The sequence below is a fragment of the Capra hircus genome, chromosome 13, assembly GCF_001704415.2.
Source record: "Capra hircus breed San Clemente chromosome 13, ASM170441v1, whole genome shotgun sequence".
Taxonomy (NCBI): domain Eukaryota; kingdom Metazoa; phylum Chordata; class Mammalia; order Artiodactyla; family Bovidae; genus Capra; species Capra hircus.
Genome location: NC_030820.1, coordinates 36509667 through 36532963, shown reverse-complemented (window position 1 = coordinate 36532963; position 23297 = coordinate 36509667). Strand labels below are relative to the sequence as shown.

The 23297-nt window shown below is 37.8% G+C and overlaps 1 protein-coding gene across 1 annotated transcript in view; it reads left to right on the top strand.

The window, feature by feature from the left end:
- LOC102178183 (ankyrin repeat domain-containing protein 26-like) overlaps nt 1-23297 on the top strand; it is a 51434-nt gene that overhangs the window by 18348 nt on the left and 9789 nt on the right. The window contains exons 9-16 of the mRNA XM_005688105.2: nt 8373-8455; nt 11385-11536; nt 12961-13128; nt 14870-14903; nt 15187-15322; nt 17005-17218; nt 17934-18117; nt 21343-22303. Of these exons, the coding sequence (XP_005688162.2) occupies nt 8373-8455; nt 11385-11536; nt 12961-13128; nt 14870-14903; nt 15187-15322; nt 17005-17218; nt 17934-18117; nt 21343-22303 (1932 nt within the window). The remainder of the gene's footprint in view (nt 1-8372; nt 8456-11384; nt 11537-12960; nt 13129-14869; nt 14904-15186; nt 15323-17004; nt 17219-17933; nt 18118-21342; nt 22304-23297) is intronic.

The following is a 23297-nucleotide window of genomic DNA, read 5'->3' as shown; positions in this document are numbered from 1 at the left end:
TCAGACTCACGTCCATCGAATTAGTGATGCCATCCAACAATCTCATCCTCTGTTGTCCCCTTCTCTTCCTGCCTTCAGTTTTTCCCAGCATCAGGGTCTTTTCCAGTGAGTCAGCTCTTCACATCAGGTGGCCAAAGTATTGGAGTTTCAGCTTCAGCATCAGTCCTTTCAATGAATATTCAGGACTGATTTCCCTTAGGATAGACTGGTTGGATCTCTTTGCAGTCCAAGGGACTCTCAAGAGTCTTCTCCAACACCACAGTTCAAAAGCATCATTCCTCAGTGTGCAGGTTTCTGTATACAGTTCAACTCTCACATCCATACAAGACTGCTGGAAAAAACCATAGCTTTGACGAGTCAGACCGATATTGGCAAAGTAATGTCTCTGCTCTTTAATATGCAGTCAAGGTTGGTCATAGCTTTTCTTCAAGGAGCAAGCGTCTTTTAATTTCATGGGTGCAGTCACCTTCTGCAGTGATTTTGGAGTACCCCCCAAAATAAAGTCTGTCACTGTTTCCACTATTTCTCCATCTATTTCCCATGAAGTGATGGGACCAGATGCCATGATCTTCGTTTTCTGAATGTTGAGTTTTAAACCAACTTTGTCACTGTCCTCTTTCACTTTCATCAAAAGGCTCTTAAGTTCTTTGATTTCTACCATAAGGGTGGTGTCATCTACATATTTGTGGTTGTTGATTTTTCTCCTGGCTATCTTGATTTCAGCTTGTGCTTCATCTAGCCCAGCATTTCGCATGATGTACTCTGCATATAAGCTAAATAAGCAGGGTGACAATATACAGCCTCAACATACTCCTTTCCCTATTTGGAATCAGTCTGTTGTTTCATGTCCAGTTCTAACTGTTGCCTCTTGACCTGCATACAGATTTCTCAGGAGGCCGGTCAGGTGGTCTGGTATTCCCATCACTTTAAGAATTTTCTAGTTTGTTGTGATCCACACAGTTAAAAGCTTTGGGATGATCAATAAAGCTGAAGTAGATGTTTTTCTGAAACTCTCTTGCTTTTTTATGACAATGGATGTTGGCAATTTGATCTTGGTTCCTTTGCCTTTTCTAAATCTGGCTTGAATATCTGGAAGTTCGTGTTTCATGTACTGTTGAAGCCTGGCTTTGGAGAATTTTGAGTATGACTTTGCTAACATGTAAAACGAGTGCAATTGTGTGGTAGTTTGAACATTTTTTGGCATTCCCTTTCATTGGGATTGAAATGAAAACTGACCATTTCCAGTCCTGTGGCCACTACTGAGTTTTCCAGATTTCCTGGCATATTGAGTGCAGCACTTTCATAGCATCATTGTTCAGGATTTGAAATAGCTCAACTGGAATTCCATCACCTCTACTAGCTTTGTTCATAGTGATGCTTCCTAAGGCCCACTTGACTTCACATTCCAGGATGTCTGGCTCTAAGTGAGAGATCGCACCATCATGCTTATCTGGGTCATGAAGATCTTTTCTGTATAGTTCTTTTGTGTGTTCTTACCACCTCTTCTGAATATCTTCTGCATCTGTTGGGTCCATACCATTTCTGTCCTTCATTGTGCCCATTTTTGCATGAAATGGTCCCTTCGTATATTTCACTTTTTTGAGGAGATCTCTATTCTTTCTCATTCTATTGTTTTCCTCTATTTCTTTGCATTGATCACTGAGGAAGGCTTTCTTATCTCTCCTTGCTATTCTTTGGAACTCTGCATTCAAATGGGTATATCTTTCCTTTTCTCCTTTGCCTTTAGCTTCTTTTCTTTTCTCAGATATTTGTAAGGCCTCCTCAGACAACCATTTTGCATTTTTCATTTCTTTTTCTTGGAAATGTTCTTGATCACTGCCTCCTCTGCAATGTCATGAATCTCTGTCCATAGTTCTTCAGGCACTCTATCAAATCTACTCCTTTGAATCTATTTGTCAGTTCCACTGTATCATCCTAAGGGATTTGATTTAGGTTATACCTGAATGATCCAGTGGTTTTCCCTACTTTTCTTTAATATAAGTCTGAAGTTGGCAATAAGGAGTTCAGGATCTGAGCCGCAGTCAGCTCCCAGTCTTGTTTTTGCTGACTGTATAGAGCTTCTGCATCTTTGGCTGCAAAGAATATAATCAATCTGCTTTTGGTATTGACCATCTGGTGATGTCCATGTGTAGAGTCTTCTCTTGTGCTGTTGGAAGAGGGTGTTTGCTATGACCAGTATGTTCTCTTGGCAAAGCTCTGTTCACCTTTGCCCTGCTTCATTCTGTACTCCAAGGCCAAATTTGCCTCTTATTTCAGGGATCTTGTGACTTCCTACATTTGCATTCCAGTCCCCTATAATGAAAAGAACATCTTTTTTGGGTGTTAGTTCTAGAAGGTCTTGTAGGTCGTCATAGAACTGTTCAACTTCAGTCTCTTCAACATAACTGGTCGGGGCATAGACTTGGATTACTGTGATATTGAATGGTTTGCTGTGGAAACGAACAGAGATCATTCTGTCATTTTTGAGATTGCATCCAAGTACTGTTTCGGACTCTTGTTGACTGTGATGGCTACACCATTTCCTCTAATGGACTCTTGCCCATGGTACTAGATACAATGGTCATCTGAGTTAAATTCACCCACTCCAGTCCATTTGGGTGCTTCCCTGGTAGCTCAGTCAGTAAAGAATCTGCCTGTAGTGCAGGAGATCCAGATTCGATGCCTGGGTCAGGAAGATCCCCTGGGGAGGGAAATGGCAACCCATTCCAGCATTCTTGCTTGGAAAATCCTATCACCAGAGGAGCCTGGCAAGCTACAGTACATGGGGTCATGAAAGTCAGACCCGACTTAGGACTAAACAACAAACCAGTCCATTTTAGTTCACTGAGTCCTAAAATGTCTCTGAAGAACTTCGCTGTGCACTCAGAAAGAATGAGGATGGAAGTAATGTTTAGAGTTGTGAAAATAGTTTTGACCTCTTGGACCCCTGGCCCAGTGGATCTCTGGATTTCAGGGATTCTCAGGTCACACTTCAGAACCAATTTTAAACCATTGACCCGGTTGGATGTGAAATGATAAAGGGGCCCTTGTGTTGACACGGAGTTTAAAGTTTCACTTTTACATTTCTTGCTTGTTTCTTTGATTTCTCTTAAGTAATTTAGACCTGACAAGTCCTTTTTTTCTAAAGCGAATATTTCTGTGTTGTGTTCATTCTTGCCTCATCGCACTCTGTGCTCTCTAGAGCCAGTGTGTTCCTAGACTTATCCTATTTTCACATGGAAATAATTAGTCACCCACAAGACTCATTTCTTATGTAAGTTTATGATGTCTATCTAAGGCGTAAAACATCAGTTCTAAAGATATTGATGATTTGAGGAAAGATGTCTCATTGTAATTAAAGAAGTTGTTGTTGGTGGTGTTCAGTCACTAAGTCAGGTCCAACTCTTTGTGACCCATTGCACAGCAGCACTCTAGCCCTCCTTGTGCCTCACCATCTCCCGGAGTTTGCCCGAGTTCATATCCATTGAATCAGCAATGCTATCCAACCATCTCATCCTCTGCTGTCCCCTTCTCCTCCCATCCTCAGTCTTTCCCAGCATCAGGGTCTTCTCCAGTGAGTCAGCTCTTCACATCACATGGCCACAGTATTGGAGCTTCAGTTTCAGCATCAGTCCTTCTAGTGAACATTTAGGGTTGATATCCCTTAGGATTGACTAGTTTGATGACTTTGCTGTCCAAGGGACTCTCAGATGTCTTCTCTAGTAATTCTCTTTGAAAGCATCAGTTCTTCAGTGCTCAGCCTTCTTTATGGTCCAACTCTCACACCTGTACATCACTACTGAAAAAACCATGGCTTTGGCTATACGGACCTTTGTCAACAAAGTGATATCTTTGCTTTTTAACATTGTCTAGGTTAGTAACATTAATAAAGTAGTAGCATTCATTAAAAGTGTTTTTAAAACCATGGTCTCTAGAACATAATTAAGGCATAATCTCTAGACATAATTAAGTGCAAAATAAGGGAAACATAGATTTTCTTAATAATTTTTCGTATGTTGAAAAAAATAATTATTGGTAAAATTCTTTTGGAATACAGAATATGTAATAGAAATTGAGTGAATCAAAATCAGTAATACTAGAAAGTTAAAAAGTAGAACAAATGAGACACACCGGTTAACATCTCTTCATGAATGACAGTGATGTGTAAGATACAGAAAGCTGTGAAGGACTAGTGAGTTTCAGGGGCGAGGAGGACATGGAACTGATTCTCTGAAGAAGAACTTTGTACAAGTTAGTCAGAATTGTCTTCTTACTCACGTTCTAATAAATGGAGACTATGTTTTCACATTTTTCTGATTGGGCTTCTACTGCTTTGAGCCTCAATAATGAGACTTGTCAAAGAGGCAAGTTGTTGATCAACTTGTTGTTGAAAGCTGTTGATCAGTTTGCATTGGTATCCCAATCAATGACCAAAAATCAGTCAGCATCCACAGAATTTGGACAGAAGACCATAATAGATAAAGTAAAGATGATGACTGCAGCAGTGTTCATGGTAGGGAATTACACGCTCCATCAGCTGTGCAAGTCACAGCTGCCAGAAAACAGAGAAAGCAAAGAAGGTAATGCAAAAGCCCAGAGCAGTCAGCTGTGGGCCACCTGGGCACGGCCTTACCATCCTTCTGATGGTTCCAAATTAGATTTTGTGGCAAAATCTACCTTGTGCTGACTGCTTTTATGCAACCTATAGCAAATCAATACCTCTTAGCAAGGGTTTTGCATTCTTTTTCTGACCATAGTAATACAATAAATAACAGAGTTAGGAAAAAGTGAGTTCATTTAGGCTAGTATTAAGCATACACCTGAGAGTGGGTAGCAGGATTATGTTTAGAACTCTGGGACTAGTTGGGAAACTAAGTAGACATCTAGAGATTGCCTTCTAAAAATGTGACTTCTTAGTAATATTTTTATATAGCTGTCAATTCATAAGTATTAGTTATGATTATATCAGTATAACTGCAAAAGCAATTGTGATACCAAATGCTAAAATATTTCTTGTGTTTTCTCTGACTTCATATATATATATATATATATATATATATATATATATATTTTTTTTTACTTCATATATTTTAGAATTGGCTTTGCCAGTGGTAATGGAGGTCATAGGAAATTTGCTACATAGTACCTTGTTCTCAGCTGTGTCCACATAGTATATCAACTTGTTTTATTATTTGTAATGAATTAAGAGTTCACAAGGGATGTTGGTATAAAGGAGAGCTGTATTATTTAAAAGCAGTATATAGAAAGTCAATTCTGACTCTACTAGAATGCCGAATCTATTGAGTAACCACTTCTAATAATGTGTTGTCCATAAATACTAATTAATTTAGCACCTTTAAACAGTCATATGGTCAGGGCTGAAACTCCAGTACTTTGGCCACCTCATGCAAAGAGTTGACTCATTGGAAAAATACTCTGATGCTGGGAGGGGTTGGGGGCAGGAGGAGAAGGGGACGACAGAGGATGAGATGGCTGGATGACATCACTGACTCAATGGATGTGAGTCTGAGTGAACTCCAGGAGTTGGTGATGGACAGGGAGGCCTGGTGTGTTGCGATTCATGGGGTCGCAAAGAGTCGGACACGACTGAACGACTGAACTGAACTGATAGTAAGAAATTATACACTGTTTCTTTTTTCACTCCTGTACTTTTTTCTTTTCTATCCTCACCTTTGCACTTACAGAAGATTCTCAGTTATCTCCTAGAACAGTGACTACAAGCTCTAAACTCAAAGTGTTTGTCTTTTTCTTCTTTTAATCTATACAACTGAGTCGTTTGCTCCTGTTTCTCCATGAGCTTGGTAGGTCCAGGAAAAGCAAATTCAAATAAAACACCTACACGAGTCCCTTCAACACTGGACAATGTGAAATAGGAAAACTACGAAATAAATAGAAGCAAATTCAGTCAGTTCATGTTGATCATTTCCCTTCTCATTTGATACCTTTTATAAAATAAGCAGAATCTACTTTTTCAGAGTCCCTGGATTTGTACATTTATTGGTTTCTTAAAAACTTATCTATACTGTACCCTGAAAGTTTTATATCCTAAAATATTTCTGTAAACACTCCCTCAGTTCAGGCCTGCATCACCTTTTTTCCCCCAGTATTAATGCCTTCAGATTTGTCTTCCTCCAGTTATTTGTATGCCCTTCAAATTCACCCCTCCCATAGCATTTAGAGTCACCAATCTCAAAAGCACACGTGACCATGAAGCACTCTAAATCATATTAATGTCTAGACCTCCTAAAGTGCCACTGGTGCCCATCAACTGCTGTGGATGCCCTCCTCACCTCTAGCTGTTGTTGTTAGTCAGTTGCTCAGTCGTGTCTGATTCTGTGCAACCCCGTGGACTACAGCACACCAGGCTTCTGTGTCCTTCACCATCTCCCGGAGCTTGCTCCACTCACGTTCATGGAGTCAGTGATGCCATGCAACCATCTCATCCTCTGTCATTCCCTTCTCCACTCGACTTCAATCTTTCCCAGCATCAGGGTCTTTTCTAATGAGTCAGTTCTTCGAATCTGGTGGCCAAAGTACTGGAGCTTCAGCATCAGCGTCAGTCCTTCCAGTGAATATTCAGAACTGATTTTGTTTAGGATTGACTGGTTTGATCTCCTTGCAGAAAGTCCCCTGGACTCTCAAGAGCCTTTTCCAACACCACAGTTGCAAAGCATCCATTCTTCCGTGCTCAGTCTTCTTTTTGGTCCAACTCTCACATCCATACATGACTACCGGAAAAGCTTTAGCTTTAACTAGACAGACCTTTGTCAGCAAAGTAATATCTGTTTTTTAATACGCTGTCTAAGTTTGTCATAGCTTTTCTTCAAAGAAGCAGGAATCCTCTAATTTCATGACTGCAGTCATCATCGGCATTGATTTTGGAGCCCAGGAAAATAAAGTCTGTCCCTGTTTCCATTGTTTCCCCATCTCTTTGCTACGAAGTGTTGGGACCAGATGCCATGATCTCTATCAGCCCCTGTCCCTTTACTTTGGACAAGAATCTACCCTGTTGTGAGTGTGCTTCTCTCCCCGTCTTGCTCCAGCCTTAAGTGCTCTCCCCCTCCTGCCCTCTGTGCCCTTGAACTGTGTAAGTCTGCACTCAGTCATTATCTCTAGAAAAGCCATCCCTGACACCTTTTATCTACATTTTCCTTTAAACTCCAGGGTCTAGTACTAAGAAACCTGAGAAATAATTATTGAATAAGAAACACAGGGGCTCTGTATCAACCTAGCGGGGTGGGATGGGGAGGGAGATGGGAAGGAGGTTCAAAAGGAAGAGGATACATGTATACCTATGGCTGATTCATGTTGAGGTTTGACAGAAAACAACAAAATTCTGTAATGTAATTATCCTTCAGTAAAATAACAAATGGGAAAAAAGGACAATTTATACCCACATGATTTTTAAGAGCTTCTCCTGTGTAGTCTAGGAGACAAGGGGATGACGTGTGAAGAAATAATTTACAGTTCAGATGTTTATCTATCACTAGGAAAATCTAGAAAGATACACTAGAAAAATCTTTAACGTAAGGTAGCTACAAGGAGAGAGATACCTGTTTATCAGGGGAAAGATAGCCGTAATCAAAGACAACTTCACAAAGCAGGTTGAGCTTCAAAAGATGAAAAGTAATTTGTCAGAAGAGCACAGGGAAGCATTTCGGATTAAAGAACTGATAAAAGCATAAAAAGTAAGAGGAATTTTATAAACCATGGATAATGTTACAGTTGAAGCTTGGTGTATTGTTAAAAAGGTTCTGTTATGAAGTAGAGACAAGAATATATGGTGACTTTATATGTCTGTCCTGTATTTTGACATTTCGTTTTGTTCACTGATATTTGGATGAATCTGTGAATGAATCTTTGAGCTGTTTGCCTGTAACCTGGTGACATCTGGTATATCCCAAATGGTTTGTTGAAGTTTTTAGATCATTGGAAGTAGTTCTTAAAGAAGTAAATATTTGGGAGAATGGCATTGAAACATGTATGCTATCATGTAAGAAACGAATCACCAGTCTAGGTTTGATACAGGGTACAGGATGCTTGGGGCTGGTGCACTGGGATGACCCAGAGAGATGATATGGGGAGGGTGGTGGGAGGGGGGTTCGGGATTGGGAACTCATGTACACCCGTGGCGGATTCATGTCAATGTGTGGCAAAAACCAATACAGTATTGTAAAGTAAAAAAAATAAATAAATAAAAAATGAAGAGCACACAAAAAAAGAAGTAAATATTCAGCTGAAGATTGAGATTGACTTAATCTGTCATTTGATACAATGTTGTAGATCTATGTTTTAAATGAAGATTATGTCTTTTATCTAAACATTCTAAGTAATTTTAACTAAACATGCAGAATTGTCAACAAAACTAGACTTGGAAATGATATCAGAGGAAGAACAAGAAAAACTTGATGGAGATGAAAATAACCATTCACAGGTATGTAAAACTGTAAATTTCAATTTCTGGTTTAATACTGTATGAGAAAATGTGTATCAAACAAGGCAAATGAGAATGGAAAGATAAGTTAAAACCCATCACAAGTGAGTTAAAGCAGAAGTTCGGTGAAATTTGTGAGGAATATCAAATTATCGTTTGTCCTGAGGAAGATCTACTATGTGATAACCCTAAAGAAGGAGCAAACCAAAAGGAAATATCTCCTTATCTCACAAATAATATACCTGATTGTGAGGAAAAAGATGCATTTAGAGTATCTGTCTCTCTAATAGTCTAAGCATTTTCTGAACAAAAAGAACCCAGTCTCAAAAATGTTTTCCCATCATCTGTAAATTCTGGGTCCCTGGGATAGACTTGTCAGTCATCTTCAAAACTTTGTTTCCCTGAAAATAAAGTAGACTTTGAAAATGATCAGCTAGACATTGAACATGTGTTTATCAAAACTGAGGAGAGTTTTTATAATGATAGAGAAAATAAAAATGTAGGGGACCCAGTAATTACATTTGAAGTGAAAGAAGACCAAGAGTTTGATATGCGAATGTCACAAAATATGAGGCAAGATCCCACTAATCGGAAATTAGACATGGGACAGGCATGTCAATAGTCTGCTCTGGTAAGATGAAACACATAGTTCAGATAAAAATTCACAGTCCTCCTGCTGTTGTTAAAATACTGATCTGAAAAATAAAGCAATAAAAGACTGGTTCCAGAAGCTGCTGCACGCAGATAATTGCAGCGCTAGGGACAACAAAAGAGTGGAAGCCAAATTAGAAAATGCGAATTCTTCTCCACCTGGTAGTCACAGAGCATCTGAAGTGTATGTAAATGAAGAATTAGAGAAGGATATGCAGAGGTTTAAGAATGAAACAGACAAGTTACAAGTAGAGTTGCTGGCTCTGGAAAAAGAGAAAATTCACCTTCCAAAAGAGGTAGAGGTTCATTTACTCTTGCTTTGGTTCTTCTCTTTCTCGCTGATCTGGTCCATTTTGATTTTCCACTTATGAATAAAGCGGGGTCATCTAAATAGGTAATTGTGTAGAAATCAATTGTTATCTCAATAATAGGAATTTGGGAAACTATTTTCATGACTTTTGTCCTTCAATCAATCTAATATCTAATTCTGTATCTATCAGTCTTTCCTGTGGACTGGGAAACTCATTTAACTATCTACCATGTGATCTTCTGAGCCAGAATAAGCACCAAGGAAATTGCTTAAGAAGTATAATCAGCTAGGGTTTTGTGGGGTTTTTTCCTTTAGCTCTGTTGGGTTAAATATAATTTGTATTTCCATAGAATGGGAAGAAAGCAGTGACTGAGAGAAGGGACATGAATGCATGTTCCCTCTAATCTCTTCGTTGTGGTTGAATATGTGTGATCTTCTCTGCTTTCCGCAGTCCCTGGGCACTTAGATTTCCAGCATGACCGCTTTAGGATCTTTTTAATAACAAATACATGTGCTCCCACATATGCTTTAATCACCACTCTTAGATGTTTCTTTTGAGACAGACCATTCCATTATGTTGCTTACTAGAATGTAGAAAGTTTTGACATGTATGATTTTGTGTGTTTGTGTGTGTGTGTGTGTGTGTGTGTGTGTGAAAGTTGCTCACTCATGTCCAACTCCTTGCGAACCCTTGGACTGTAGCCTGCCAGGCTCCTCTGTCCGTAGACTTCTGCAGGCCAGAAAGAATACCACAGTGGATAGCCGTTCCCATCTCCAGGGGAACTTCCCAACCCAGGGCTCAAACTCAGGTCTCCCACATTGAAGGTGGATTCTTTAACATTTGAGCCACCGGGGAAACCCAAAGGTAGTATAAACCCTGAGAAAAAAAGGAAAAATTAAAAAATTTTAAGTGTTTATCTCCAAAGGAGAAAACTGAGTTTTGAGATAATGTGAGATTTTTCTTTCTTCAGTAATAGGTTTTTAAAATTGTTTGTTTGCTCTTTTGTGTAAGAGGTGCTTTGACTGACTTTGAACAATAGATGGGAAAAAAAAAGAAAAAACTATATTCTCCTGTTAAAAAAAAAAAAAAAGATGAGCCCTACCCCCAACTAAGGCATTGAATTACTGTGCCAAAGTCATGGTTTTAACTTTTCTGATTAATCTGATGAATTCATTTGGTAATTTATTACATTCAATGTCAACAGAATTGTATCATGTCTTTTGGTGCCATAAAATGCTAGGGAGTACTGCTTTAGGGGCTTTGAACAAAACCTTGAACATTTTTTTAATTTTATTACTGTTTTTGTTAAATAGTGGGGCAGTAATAGGCAATTATTTCTATACCTTCTAGCTGTAAGGTTTGATGGTTATTGAATGTGGAATTGGGAAGCATTACTTATTTTCCAGAATTCCACACTAACTAACAACTCCTCAGTTTCTTTCTGCTCCTTGTGTTTTGGTAAACTTTGGTTCATTTATTTCAGTGAACACCATCACCTTTTTGCTATCTCCCAGATCCAAGTGAAAAAAGAATCGTAAAAGGCAGTGGGGAAAGAACAGCTTTCGTGCAGAAAGAATGTTTCCTTTCTGAGGCACTACGGTGTTACATCCTCTACGTCTGGCTGTTTAATGGAGAATCCAGGTGGTAAAGACCAAAGAGGACAGATTTTGCATCTTTGTCTTTTTATTTCTCTGTCTCTGCCAGTCAGATGGGGAAGACTGAATTTGAATAACTGCATCTTATTAAGAAAGCCGTTTTTGAAATTTTGAGAATTTTGTTTCTTTTCCTCAAACAGAAAGGAGCAGATTTTACAAAAATTCCAGTGACTTGTAAGTGATAAAATAAACAGAAAAATATTTTTATCAGTTAAATTCAGGGCAAACACTGAGTCAAATAATAAAATTGAAAACAAAGATCTTTATAATAAAGAAGTAGCAATTATTCTTAGTGTCAAACTTTCGTTAAAGATTGAAGAAGAAAAGAAGCACAAAAGTAGTGAAGTGGAAGTATCAGACAGTGTATGCAATGCTGCTGATGAGAGTGGACTGATTCAGCAGAGAAAGAGTGGAGGAAACAGCAACCAGGAGTTTCCTGCTATGGAGAATGAAGATTCTGATAGGTAATCCTATATCAATATTTAACATCAAGTCACTTGTTATTTTCCTATAAAATAATTTCTAACTTGAGCTAATGTCTGTGATTTACAGATTTTCTATTTTACTAGAGATATAGTTATTTTTAATACTCTTGTTCTTTAGCCTTCATACTAGAGTTCCTTTGTTAACATACCACCATGTTACATATTAGAGTATTCTGGATTTGACTGCATATTTGCCTTAACCAGTGTGTTATATATTTAAATTTATTTTATGTCACTAATGAACATCCTTTCATTTCAGTTTGAGGACTTCTTTCAGCATTTATTATGAGGCGAGACTAGTGGTGATGAACTCCATCAGGTTTGCTTTGTCTGGGAAAGTTTTTATTGATCCTTCATTTCTGAAAGACTTTTCTGGATAGAGTACCCTTGGTTGGCAGGGTTTTTCCTCCTTTGAGTATGTCCATGGATGGAGGCCAAATTGTTGTTGGTGGCAAGAAAACTGATGAGGCACCTGTCTTTCAGCCATGATGCTGATGTCACCCCATCATGTTTAAAAGTAAACTCCCCTCCCCTGGCCAAATATTTCCTTGATTTCTTCTTTCATGGTATATATGCCTCACATCATTTCAAATACCATCTAAATTAATTGTTACCTTTTAAATTTATTTTTGGCTGCGCTGGTTCTTTGCTGCTGTAGTGCTTGGGCTCCTCAGTGTGGTGGCTTCTCTTGATGCTGAGCATGGGCTCTAGGGTGCTGACTTCAGTAGTTGCAGAGCATGGGTTTAGTTGCACCATGGCATGTGGGATCTTCCCTGACCAGGAATTGAACCCATGCCACCTGTATTGGCAGGTGGATTCCTAAGCACTGGACCACCAAGGAAATCCCTAAATTCACCATTGTTATATTTAGAAGCAAAATAACAAATATAGTGTAAATCTAATTATGACTCCCATGTCTAAGAGTCAGGTGCTTAGCCAGTGGGCTCCATCCAGGTTTTCAGTATAGCTCTTGAGGTTCTTCTCAATGTCTTTCCAGATCCATCTCTCTGCTTTCTTCCATGTATTTTGTACTCTTCCTTCCAGGTTCCTAGGAAACAACCTAGATGCCATGTGCCTGATGTTTGCACTCATATTCGAATCTTCAAGTACAATGATTTTCTTCCTTTTCTGTTTCTCACGACCTCCTGTCTTCACTTCTGCAAATTCTTCCTTATTTCACTTATCACTTTCATATGTCAACTTCACGTATCATATTGTATCATAATTGTATATCTGTGTTTGAAGGAAGAATTTGTTTTCTTGTATATGGTTGGTACTTCATAATTGTTTTGTGAATTAATGACTTTAGATGGGTAAGAGTTGGAATTTTATTAAAAATTTTTCTATTCTTTATCAGTCAAATGATTAGAAAACATTGGCTTTTTTGTGGTTTTTTAAAGTAGCAATCCTGGTGTGCACAAGAAAGAAGTAAAGAAAAAGAACAATGACAAACGGACACCAGAAGAATGTGTGATTGTACCAGTATTTGAAAAGACTGATTCGCTGACTGGTGATCTGCTGCACGTGAACGATGACAGCATTTTAAGGGAAGTGCATCAGGATGATGACAGGTACATTCTACAGATTCTTTGTTTGTAGGGGAAGAAATATTAGCATTAAATACTTCTTCTGGAAACAGAGCAGCATAATACAGTGCTCGGGCCAAGACAAGAGATTCCTCAACTACAGTGGATGAACACTGCTGAAAGGTTAAGGTGAGGACCAGTGCCTTTGGCCAGAAGTCATTTCAGTAAATGGTCCATTTGGAAGCTGGACTGTAGTGAATACATGTAAACATTCCCTGGGGAATATTATTGGGACAGACAATGCAGAACTGGATGGTAACTGAAGAGGAATGTGGAGTTCAAAGGTGTTTCTTGTTTTATGTTAAGAAGGAAGCTTTCAGAGTATGTATGTTATTGGAAATGAGCCAGCAGAGGATGTGTTTAGTTTCATGTTGTTTGCATTTCCAGTACCTGAAAGCTTATTGATTGTATGACATTATCTTTAAACCATTACAGTAAACTAATTGTACATAATAACTTCTGTTCATGTATTAGTTTTATGATAAGGGCTTGTTCATTGGTTCTGAAGAGTAATATTGCTATGTAATAGAATATGCAGATGATTACTTAAGTTAGTTCTATCATAGAAAGATTTTCAAAAATTACATAATTGTGAATTTACAAACATTTAGGCTATACTGAATAGGATTTGATCATTCTTGATGATTCAGTTGATAGTAACATCGTGAATAGCTTTGATTTGGTAAGATACTCTGAAACATCACATCATATTAACTTCATAGTTGTTTATAGATTCCAGGCAAAAGGGGAAGATTTTATTTATATTCAATAGAAAAAAATTACTAACAGTCTTTCACAAATTATTCCTTTTGGATGATAAACATCTAAATGACAAAAACCATGCTTCCTGTACTAAGAGTGTCATTAACACATATTGTGTGCTCAATAAGTGTATGTCAGATGAATGAAGAAACAGCAGAATGGCTGAATGAAGGCTTATTGATGAATTTCTTTATAAAAAACAAAACTTTATTAAAGTAGGTTTCCAGTCTTGCCTACCTCTGAAGTCTTTATAATTTTTGAGAAATATGTTTTAAGATTCAGAAATTATTATTTATAGCTATAGCTAGACATGGAATAATACTATAGATTCATTTGCTCTTACTTAAAAAGACTTCTCAATATTCCTTTCTCAGCATATTTTGGAAAAGCAGTGTTGAAGCCAGATTTCCTGCGCTTGAATTCTGGGTCTGTTGGTGACATGCTGAGTGGGCTTGGGCAAGTTCCTCAGCCTTTGTGTGCTCCATTTCTCCCTATACCTATCTCCCAGAATGACTGTGAGGATTAAAATGCCTTTGAGACATGTCAAGTGTTTCTAATAATGCATAACCGATGCCTAGGAAGTCCTCAAAAAGCTAATATCTTGGTTATTCAAATGAGTTTCTTTCTTAGAAGGACTGAAGGAATACCTCCCAGATAGGTTTTATTGCCATGAAAGTTAGTTCTTATTGAAAAGGACAGGTGCAAAAAACACTGGTATACTGTTTCCTATCATATAATGCAAGTAATATTATGTTTTTCCTTTTCCTGGATCTAACTTTAATACTTTATTAATATTACTGACATATTTTCTTTGTGCTTTAATGCTCCTCTTGTTTATTGTTGCACTTTTTATAGAAAATTACTTGCCAATGCAAAGAGTTTATATAAAAAAATAAAAGTTTAGGTATTGTTTGTATTTTTGAATATTTACTATTAGCCTGACAAGAATCATTTGTTCTTTTAGGCCTGCAAGGAAAACACCGTATGAAAAGAAGAAGGTATAGTAAAAAAAATGAACTTTCAAAAATATTATTATCCTTGTCAAAAATACTTTGTAAAAGAAATAGTGGTAAAGTAAAAAATTTTCCTTTGTTGTAGAGAAGTTTATTTTGAACACATCTTTTAGAAACACTGTTGGTAAATTTACCCTTTTGATAAAACTCTCTTCTTTTACGAAATGCCTGTGTTTGCTTTGATAAAGAGATATTTACCACCTCTGTACACTTAGTATATTTTATACATATTTTAAGGACATTGTGAAACAGTATTATTTATGTGTAGGTCAAAGAACAAATGAATTACGTGAACGACCTGGATGACTTAACTCAGTCATCTGAGATGGTTTCTGAGGATGGCGACGCTCTTTGCTCTACAAATTCCACGTTGCAAGCAGAACCTCTTGACTTGGGGTGTGAAGGTAGGACCACAGTGTAAATGTTAACAGAAAGCCTGTCTGTGTATAGAGCAGTGATATATGCACACATTGTCAGTACTGCTCTAGAGCCAGGGGTGTGTTACAGTGCTGTGCATCTCAGAAGTATGTTTTGCATTAAAGGAACATGGAAGTGAGTGTATACTCTGAGCCACAGGCCTATGATCCTCTCACTCACTGTACCTTCTGTTGACTTTTATTCTTTCCTGTACCTTCACCCATGGTCAGGTCAGCATCATTTTCCTCCTAGAATAACTGAAATAATCAAGACTTCTTTCCCTGCCACTCCACCTCACGGAACCTCAGTCTTCACAGCAACTGTTATTATTACCTATTTTGAAAAATTCAGGTCTCATCATGTTTCCCCTTTGCTTAAAGCCCAACTGTTGATTCTTTTTGCTGCATGCTTAAAGGTCACAACTGTCTAACTTCATTTGGTTTTACTTTTTATCCTTCTTTCTACATGAATTTTAGAATCAGCTTGTCAATGTCCTAATATGTCTGCTGGTCTTAACGTTTTCATTTTCCTTCAGTTCAAAATACTTTGTACTTTCTCTTTTCATTACCTCTTTGATAAGGGTTATTTAGATCCATATGATTTAGTTTCCAAATATTGAGAGGTTTCCAGAGATCCTGCTGTGCTCTTGCCTCTCATGATTTGTTAGGTGCATCCAAAGGGGCCCTGGGACTAGCGCCAACTATTTCCTGCCTTGGAGGCAAGGACTTGCTGACTACCATCATTCTGCTATAAGTAGGAGTTTTTCCAGGCTGGCTCAGGAGAATAGATAGAATTCCTCTGACTGAGTGAGCACCAGGCACGGTTTTCTTTCCATGTGGTTTTTCCCTGTTCTCAGGTGGTTTCTCACTTACGTGCACTGTTTGTTCCTCTGCTGAATACCCGAGGGGCTCCTCCTCAGTTCTCCTGGGTCCTTTTTCTCTGTTCCACTCTTTCCTCTCCATGGTTCTGTCCTGTGATCTCTGCCCACGTTGGTTTCACCAGACTCTCAGCTTCATCACCTCCACTTGGGTAGTCCAGTGGACTGTGCTTCTGTTCCTTCCCCCCATGTCGGGGCTTAGAAATTCTCTCAAGGCAGTGAGCTGGGGCGTTCCTTAGGATAACCTCGTGTGTTTCCAGGATCATTGTCCTTCATTCCCTGAAGTTCTTGTCATGAAAATCATTGTTTAATGTATTTTGTCTGTGTCGTGTTTGCTTGCTCCGCTCAGGAAGGTAGATCGGTAGCTGTTCACTCTGTCTTGGTTAGAAACATATGGCAGCTGGAGACTGTCCACAGGGTTGTTCTTCCTACTCTGCTTACTACTTCCTGCTCATCCTCCATTTCTCAGCGTGACATCTCTTCCCCAGGGAAATTTTTCCTGGACCCAGTCTATTTTAAGTTCTGTTATCGTAGAACTCTCTTTTCTTATAGTATCTATCTGAGATCATAATTATTTGATTTCTCTTTCTCTTGTACTAGACTTCAAGCTAAACAAGAGCCAGGGATGTCTGTTTTATCGTCAGGGCTTAGAATAATGTCTTCTGCACTATAGACACTTAATATTTGTTCAGTGCGTGAATGAGTGACCGTGAAAGGCACTGTCCTTTATATTCAGAACTTACTCACATAATTTTTTTTGTTTGTTTCTAGCTTTGTTTTCTCATCATGCAGACTCTGGTAGCTTGTTGAAAATTCAGGATGCAATTTTTTCACATGACAGATTAGTAGATTTTCAAAGAAAACACTGTGAACTACTTAGAGGAGAAATTCACAGAATGAAAAGCAAGTTTTGTGAGCTACAAAAAGAGCTATCAGAAACCAAAGAAGTGAAATCACAGTTAGAGCATCAGAAAGTGGAGTGGGAACAAGAGCACAGAAGCTTGAGGTACTGTACATCTCACTTTTAAAGAAATATTTGAACTGTTGTTTCCCTTAATACTGCAGAGATGTAGATGAATTATAAGGACTAACTTGCCTTCTCAGATTTTACAGGGGAGAAAACATCATTAGTATTGTGGAGTGTGAAATTCTTGGAAATACTATAACAGGTTCTTAATAGTGAATGCTTCTAATAACTTAATGTATATTTTTTCTGAAACATCATTTTGATGACCATACAGAAGTCCACCATAATGGAAACCCCATTAATTATTTACCAAATTGACTTTCATTTGTTTTCCACTTTTGTGTATTCTATTTAATACTGCAAGGAACATCTTTTCTATAAATTCATTTCTACCTTTCTAATTATTTTGAATACATTTTCTTTAATAATATTGTGTTATTTGGTTAAAATATGAGAAGTTTTAAAAAGATCTGTGACCTATATTTCTAAACTATTCTTAGGAAAGCCTATATTGCTTTACATTCTGACCCCCAGATATATGAAGTAGCCATTTTTCTCCAGACAAAATAAAAACAAAATTTTATGCAATTTTATTCTTAACCCTCTGTATGAAAACAGTGATCATTATTAAGTGTTTTTCAGTGTATTCCCCCCATTTTTACTATTTTAAACATTGTGAAGAGGGAACAAAAGTTATTGCAGCAGCAGTGAATAATCTCATAATTTTCTAAAAAGAGGTCTCTAAATTTTGCAGATTCACCTTAAAGCAAGAAGAAGAGAATAGAAGAAATGCCAATATGTTGTATGAAAAAACTAGGGAGCAGTTACGAAGAAATGAAGATAAATATAGCAAAGAAGTTGAAATGAAGCAGCAACTTGAACTCAGTCTCCGAGCACTAGAAATGGAACTGAAGACTGTGACAAATAATCAGAGTCAGGTAGAGTTATCTGTGGTGAAAATTTCAAATTTCTAACACTATTTCATCATTATTATATCTGATATCCCCCTTTTTTTTGAAAAAATACCATTTTATTTTGTGTTGTACCAGTTATTTAGTGTCATTTTATTTAGTGTTATAGGAAATTTTAGTCTGCATCTTAAAAACCAAAGCAAAGAAATTAAAAATTCCCAAAGTAACAGGGCTGGAAATAAGAATTCTATAATAATAGGGCTGGAAATAAGAATTCTATAATCCTAAAATGCTGGGTGCACTTTTATGATCAGAGGGACGAAAAGGTCATGGTCAGTAGCTCACACAATAGATACTGAAAAATCACAGGGTTGAGATTGGTGTAGAAACTAGAGGTTAAGCTCTCTGCCCACTTCAGGCAACAGATCCTTCTGCCTTGAGGGACAATTCATGAGTGAATAGGTCTAGAAGAGAAGGGGAACTGGGAGGGAAGATGGTACCTAATTTTACATGAAGTTACCTCTGGCCTTCAATCTGGCAGGTGGCTGAGGGTCATGGACCACACCCCTCCCTCTGTGCTGTCCAGCCCTCCAGTCCACCTTCCCCCTGAACAGCTCAGAAGCTGGCTCCAGCTTTCCCAGCTGAGTTCTCCCTCACAGTAGAGTCAAGGATAGGTGTTAACTGGCATCCTCGAGAGGAGCAGGAATGCTCCGCGGGGAATTTTTTTCCAGCAGTTGGTAGAAACCAGACACTACTGAAGTTGATTGTCCTTCATTCTGAAGAGTTGTCGAGTGGCATCTCAGAGCAGAGGAATTCACTCCCCTGCCTGATATCCCTGTCAAATACAGACTGGGTCTCATCCCCAAGGTCCTAGCAGATCTCCTACAATGAAAAGCTCTCAGGGAGAGCTCAGGAAAAGTATTATTTGTAATTCAAATCCGTTTGTCTACAGCAGTCAGGTAGGGACATACAATGGCTTTGTCCAAGGAGAGGCCTTTAATATTTTCCATAGAAACTGATCTCAAATCTTTTGCGACTGTCTCGAAGGACCCGGAACCCTGATTGTGGTTTAGGCCAGGAAGACCGCGTGTGCTCCCCCATCGACTGAGCTACCCGACAGAGTCCCTCTGCTTTGGGGTGAGCGTCACTCAGTGCACGTCATCACCATCAGTGTCTAAATCAGAGTCCGTTCTTGGTTCCACTGTCATTTCTTTAACCAATACCCTGTCAATGACCTTTTCACATCATTTATTGTTTTTCAATTTGTAAAAAGTGCGACATCCATTGTAAAAACACTTTTGAACACTTTAAAAAGTTGTTTCTTTAGAATAAACTTATAAAAGTGCCTCTCCCCCACCAAGGGCAGGGGGAAAAAAACACTGGCTACTAATAATAGATATTCTGGGTTTTGGTAGTGAATTCACTTCCTTGATCGATCGTTAGGGTAGTTCATCACTTCCACTGATGGTAAGGAGGAAACTATAGGCAGTTCAGACATCATATTTTGGAAGTCATTCTGCTACTTGTGAGGAAATGAACACTCTGCTCTGTGTAGTGTCTTATTTCAGTACAAGGAACTTTTGAAAACAGTGATAGATATGCCGTAATATATATTTAGTGATAGCTATTAAGTGTTTTTCATTGTATTTCCCCCATCTCACTATGTTAAACATTATGGAAAAATAATGAAATTTATTGCAGCAGCAAATAATCTCATGGTTTTCTAAGAAGAGCTCTCTAAATTTCACCTTATTTACCATTCGTGTATGTGCCATGAATGAAATAGGAGGCTTATTTTGAATTTATATGTTTGTATTAGAGAAGTAACTGTAGTTTGATGTAAGAGGACTAGTAGAGTCAAAAGACCTGGTGAAATGCCTGCAGCTTACTTATATTTTTAACTTCTCCCTTTCCAGAATCATTATAGCTAATGAGTTAATTGATGTTTGTAGAAGTACTTAGTACAGTTGTCAATAGGTATAATTCTTATAATTGCCTATGAAAATGTTAGAAGGTAGCATATTCTCAAGGAAAATCTTTGTATGAAATTTAACCTATTTAAGTCTATTAAATTTAAATATTAAATTTAATATATTTGATATATTTAAATAAATTTAAATATATACACAGTAATCACTCTTACTGTGAAGTGGCTGTATAGGAGGTATCAGATGTAGTATTTGTAAAGCCAGCAAGTGCTGTTGTTTATTGAATTATAGTTGATTTACAATATTGCATTAGTTTCAGGTATACAGCACAGTGATTCAGATATATTTGTATATGTGTGTGTATAAATGAGGCTTCCCTGCTGGCTCAGACTGTAAAGAACCTGCCTGCAATGCAGGAGACCTGGGTTCAATCCCTGGGTTGGGAAGATCCCCTGGAGAAGGAAATGGCTACCCACTCCCGTATTCTTGCCTGGAAAATTCCATGGACAGAGAAGCCTGGTGGACTACAGTCCATGGGGTCGCAAAGAGTCAAACATGACTGAGTGACTAACACACATCCACACTCACTCACACACACACACTCATACATACACACATTTTCCTTTTCAGATTCTTTTTACAGAACATTAAGTGTAGTTCCTTATGTTGCGCAGTAGATCCTTGCTGGTTATTTTACATCTACTAGTGTGTATATGTTAATCCCAACCTCCTAACTTATCCCCTCCCCTACCCCCCCATCCCATATGATGACCGTAAGTTTTTTTTCTGTGTCTTTCTGTTTTGTGAATAAGTTCATCTTGGATTTCACATATAAGCAGTATGATATAATACTTGTCTTTGTCTGACTTTCTTCACTTAGGGTGATAATGTCTAGGTCCATCCCTGTTGCTGCAAATAGCATTATATCATTCTTTTTTATGACTTAGTAGTTTTCCATTGTATAAATATTCACATCACATGCCATTTTTAAGTGTAGTCAGGTCTGTAAATCTTATATTTTAAGCCTTTTGGGTTTATTATAGTTCAGAGAAAAGCCTCTCCAGGTCTGAGCTTCTTGAAAAGTCTCTTGGGATTTCTTTTTTACTTTCATGGATTCATTGTCTTCAATTAACTTTTTGAACATTTGAAAATTTCTGCTTTTATAAAGTCTGAGGTTTGTATATAGCCTTATTTTTTCTGTTTGGAGACATACTTGGTGCAGCCTTTCATTGTATAAGCATACAAGATCGTCTTTCATTTCAGAGGAAATCATGAAATGTTACTTTATTGTGTACTAGCTAAAAATCTCCTTTGTTTCACTTAGGCTTCTGCTGGTCCTGAAGAACCAAAAGACCTGTTGTGCAAAAACCAAATGCTGCAGGATGAAATTGCCATGCTAAAACTGGAAATAGACACAGTGAAAAACCAGAACTTGGAAAAGGAAAAGAACTATTTTGAGGACATTGAAATTGTCAAAGCAAAGAATGATGATGCTCAAAAGGCAATAAAATTGAATGAGGAAAGGTTAACAAAAACTATATCCCAGTATACAGGCCAGCTTAATGTTCTGACAGCTGAGAATATAATGTTAAAGTCTAAGCTGGAGAACGAAAAAGAAAACAAACAAAGACTGGAAACAGAAGTGGAATCCTACCGTTCTAGACTGGCTGCTGCCTTTCACGATCATGATCAAGATCAAACATCACAAAGAGACCTGGAGCTTGCCTTCCAGAAAGCAAAAGATGAGTGGTTATGCTTGCAGGACAAAATGAAGTCTGATGTGGCTAACCTAAAAGAAAAGAATGAGGCACTTTCCCAGCAACTTTCTACAGCGGAAAGTAAATTCCATCAGGTAAAAATCAAGTTGCAGCACACAAGAGATAATCTTAGAGAAAAGACTTTGATGTTAGAACGTGTCCAGAGAGACCTTCGCCAAGCAGAGTGTCAAAAGCAGGAAACTGAACACATGTATCAGAATGAACAAGGCAAGGTGAATAAATACCTTGGAAAGCAGGACTCCTTAGAGGAAACATTATCTCAACTCCAGAGTGAAAACATGTTGCTCCGACAGCAACTGGGTGATACACAAAACAAAGCCAACAGTAAGGAGAAGACAGACATTAGCATACAAGACCAGTTTCAGCAGATCGTGAGAAAACTTCACGCTGAAAATGAGAAACAAGGTCTGATACTGGAGGAAAGAAACAAGGAGTTAATCCAGGAACGTAATCATTTAAAAGAGAGAATGTATCAGTACGAAAATGAAAAAACAGAAAGAGAAGTAAGTATCCAGAAGGAGAAATAATTCTCAGACTTCCTGAAAGAAAATTCAAAGTTTTGATTTTGGCTTGATTCTGGCTAAATGTTGAATCTAGTTGAATATAAAAAATACATAGGCTATGAATCTATAGTCTCTAAACCAGCCTAAAAGCACAACTTGTATCCAGCAAATAAAAATTAGACCCAGGAAATGCTTTACTTTGAGTAGAGACATCGTGTCTTATGAAATATTAAGAGATTCAGTTCTAAATTGTTAATACAGATATTAGTAATTTACTCTTTTACTATTAAGGTAATCATTTTAATCTTTATGTTACCACATGTCAGTATCGTGATGAAGCAGATAAATGAAATGCTCAAATCTAAAATGAACATTACAAAATTTAGCTTCAGTTACATGGATTACCTTGACGGTCAATTCCAGATTTCCCAGAGGCTATATCGTACTTTGGCTTTGGTAGCTTGTCATAGCTTTGTGTCATATTTGTTGGTATAATTTTATGTTTATTCACGTCAATTTGAGTTAATATGGGAAACATTTTAGCCTTGAATCATTTATTCTTAAAGCCTCTCAACTCTTTAAATGCATCTACTTATCATTAAAACATAATTTGGGACTCAAGTGGTGAGCTTTAGCAAAATTCTTCTTGATTTAATCTTCCCACTGCTATTTATGATTTACGTAGAATATTTTTACAACAATTTGCTCATAATTCTCATTTTCAGTATCAATTAATATCATTTAGATACAAGCTTGTCCACTAAAAATGAAGGGTGTCAGGATTCATGATCAGCAGGAATGGAGTGAGTCAGGGAGAGGATTGTAGGGCCTGCAGTCTGGAGACAGGAAGAAGAGGCCACTTTAACGAGGCTCCTTGAAGGCCATGGGAGCAACCTGATTTTTAAAATTTTATTTTTCTTTTATATTGGAGTGTAGTTGATTTACAATTTTGTGTTAGTTTCAGATGTACAGGAAATTGATTCAGCTATACTTATACA